The following is a 2,469-nucleotide window of genomic DNA, read 5'->3' as shown; positions in this document are numbered from 1 at the left end:
ATATTCAATAACTTTGCAATTACATATAGGATGTGTTGTCTTTCTGACTTGTTACCAGGAAGAAAGGTGTGGGTGGGGGTATGGGTGACAGTAAAGGCAAGAAGTCTGGTGTGATACTCTCCTGCACAAGGAAGGCAGAAGAGAAGGTGGTTCAGTGAGAAAGGAGAACAGTTACTGAGGGGTTAACAAGGAGGTCCTGGGTGGGAAAGGGTGGGTAGGAGGTATGGGGGAGAAGGCATACTAAGTTGGTTTGTGGTAGATGCCCATGGAGGGAGGGGCTAGGAGTTGGGCAAAAGGTCAGTGTGAGACACACAGTAGATGTTAAAGTTCTCCCTGGAAAACTCAGAGTTTCATGAATACATCCCAGCTTTGACCCTCTTTTATTTCTTTCTGGTTAGGAATCTAGCCATGACTCTTGAGAGGATATATCTGCCACTGTCCCTGTTGCTGCTGTTGCTGTCATTGCTGTTGCAGCTGGGGAGTTGCCAGGCTGGTACCTGTAGTGGAGAGACCAGGGTGCAAAGGTTCTGGAGGCTTCATGTGGACAATCCAAAGAGCTCCATGCCTGGTGGGGTGAGGCAGTATTGCACAGCCATGATTAGGAGGCGCCAGATCTCGGATAGGGGCCACTGCAAAAAGGAGAACACTTTCATCCATGCTGTGGCAGGAGCCATTTTGGACGTGTGCAAAGCCCCAAGAACAAAGCCCTGCCGTGTAAAGACAAAAAGTTGTCACGTGAGTGACCATTCCTTCAGACAGACCCTATGCATCCTCCAAGGGTTCGGCTATTTCCCCAGTTGTATGTATGTGGGATTCCTGAAGTTCAAGAAGATCTCCTTGGCCTGTGCAGGTAACCCTGAAGTTCCTGTGTACTTTGATCCATAACTCCTCCCTGCAGGAGCCTGCCTTGGGTATTCTGGACCCTGAGAATGGTCTTTGAGTATCCTTCTAATTCCCAGTTCCAGCTTCAGTTACTACTTAATAATAGTAATCCCTTACTTTCCAAAGCACTTTCACATGTATTATTTTACTGGAAACTCAAACTCACCACTACCCTGTGTGCTCAATAGAAGTAGCATCATTATTCTCTCTTTCTCTCCTTCCTGTCTTTCTTTTCCTTCCTTTCTTCCTCACCCCAACTCACCATGGGAACAAGCAAGATCTTATTCTTGAGTCATTTAAGTAATATTTCTACACTTTTCAAGGCTATACTCGCCAGCATCCCCAGGTCCTGTGCCTGTTGGGTCCTTTCCAAGAATGGGACATGGGATAAATAAGCATGGATGATCTTGGGCCACTGTGCCTACTCAGAATATATGCCTGTATACATGTGCCCCTATGTGTGGGTATGGGTTTTTTCTGGGCATTTTGTTCCACAAACTTGCCCACACATCTATATCTGGGTGTCTCATCAGTAGTTCAAATTTCACATAACTCAAAACAATTTTATTGTGCTCACCTCCCATCCCCTACCTAAACCATTTTTTTCTGACTCGTCTGTTTTTGTCAGTGACACCCTCTTTACCCTGGTTGCTCATGTTTAAAGCATTGAAGTCATCTTTGACATCACTGCCAATGTCTTAGTTGTCAAGTCCTGGGGAGTCTATCAACAAAACCTCTTTCACATTCTTCTCCTTTCTATTCCTACTCAATCGCCCCAGCACAAGCTTTCAGTACCACTTTACTGGACTACTGCAATGGCTTCCCAGACAGTCTTGCTGTCTCTGTTTTTTCTCTTTCCATTCCATCCTTCACAACACGGATGATGGTGGTTTTTTTTTCAAAGTTTTATTGTCAGTTGGTCTACAAGCATTTAATAAGCACTTACTCTGTTCAATGCACTGTGCTCAGTTCAGGCAAAAACACTGTGTCTACCCTCGATGAGCTCACATTTTAAAGGTGGAGACAATAGGCTTTGCATTGTACCATATGAGGTAAATTCAATGTAAGTGGAAGGTAATTATTATTAAACCCTTTGTTTTTCCATCAGTCATTTCTGCATATACCTTCCTTTGTCATTTCTAAAATTAAAACTTCCCTTGTAACCAATAGAAGCAATCACATCTGACAGTGTTTGCAGCATCCTGCTGTTGCAGTACCTGACCTTTCTGTCTAGCAGGAATATATTTCATCATCTCTCCTCTGAAACCATTATTGGTTTTTTAAAATTATTCAGAGTTTGATATCTTTCAAGCAAATTATAAATTAATTTTCCTTATTCACAGATTTTATTTTATCCTTCCTTTGCTCAAAATCTTTTGGTCCCTCAAAAATTTTTGCTTGAGATTTTATTACCTATAAAATGTAGTTTAAATAGGTAATATGTTGTAGAGTTTGGATTTAAGGTATAGTAAGACCCAAGTCAAACTAAACTCCTTGCCTTCCACCTAGACATATCACTTACGCTCCATCACATTTTCTCTGCTTAGAATGTCTCCCCCTTTCCTGCACATACTTTAAGAACTATCA

General features: G+C 42.4%; 1 protein-coding gene across 1 annotated transcript; it reads left to right on the top strand.

The window, feature by feature from the left end:
* Positions 1-372: 372 nt before the first annotated feature.
* On the top strand, positions 373-885 carry LOC138168454 (ribonuclease pancreatic-like). The gene has a single exon (XM_069097478.1). It carries the CDS (start codon positions 409-411, stop codon positions 883-885), a length of 477 nt encoding a protein of 158 aa, XP_068953579.1. The 5' UTR covers positions 373-408.
* The last annotated feature ends 1,584 nt before the right edge of the window (positions 886-2,469 follow it).

Source organism: Petaurus breviceps, unplaced genomic scaffold, assembly GCF_028583685.1.
Source record: "Petaurus breviceps papuanus isolate PSGF00001 unplaced genomic scaffold, PetGlider_PUasm1.0 37, whole genome shotgun sequence".
NCBI classification, from domain to species: Eukaryota; Metazoa; Chordata; class Mammalia; order Diprotodontia; family Petauridae; genus Petaurus; species Petaurus breviceps.
The sequence above is the reverse complement of the archived record's forward strand: the minus strand, read 5'-3'. Positions and strand labels throughout refer to the sequence as shown.

Bases quoted from the DNA above. Each gene is read 5' to 3' on its own strand.
- LOC138168454 (XM_069097478.1), top strand. From the start codon at position 409: ATGACTCTTGAGAGGATATATCTGCCACTGTCCCTGTTGCTGCTGTTG.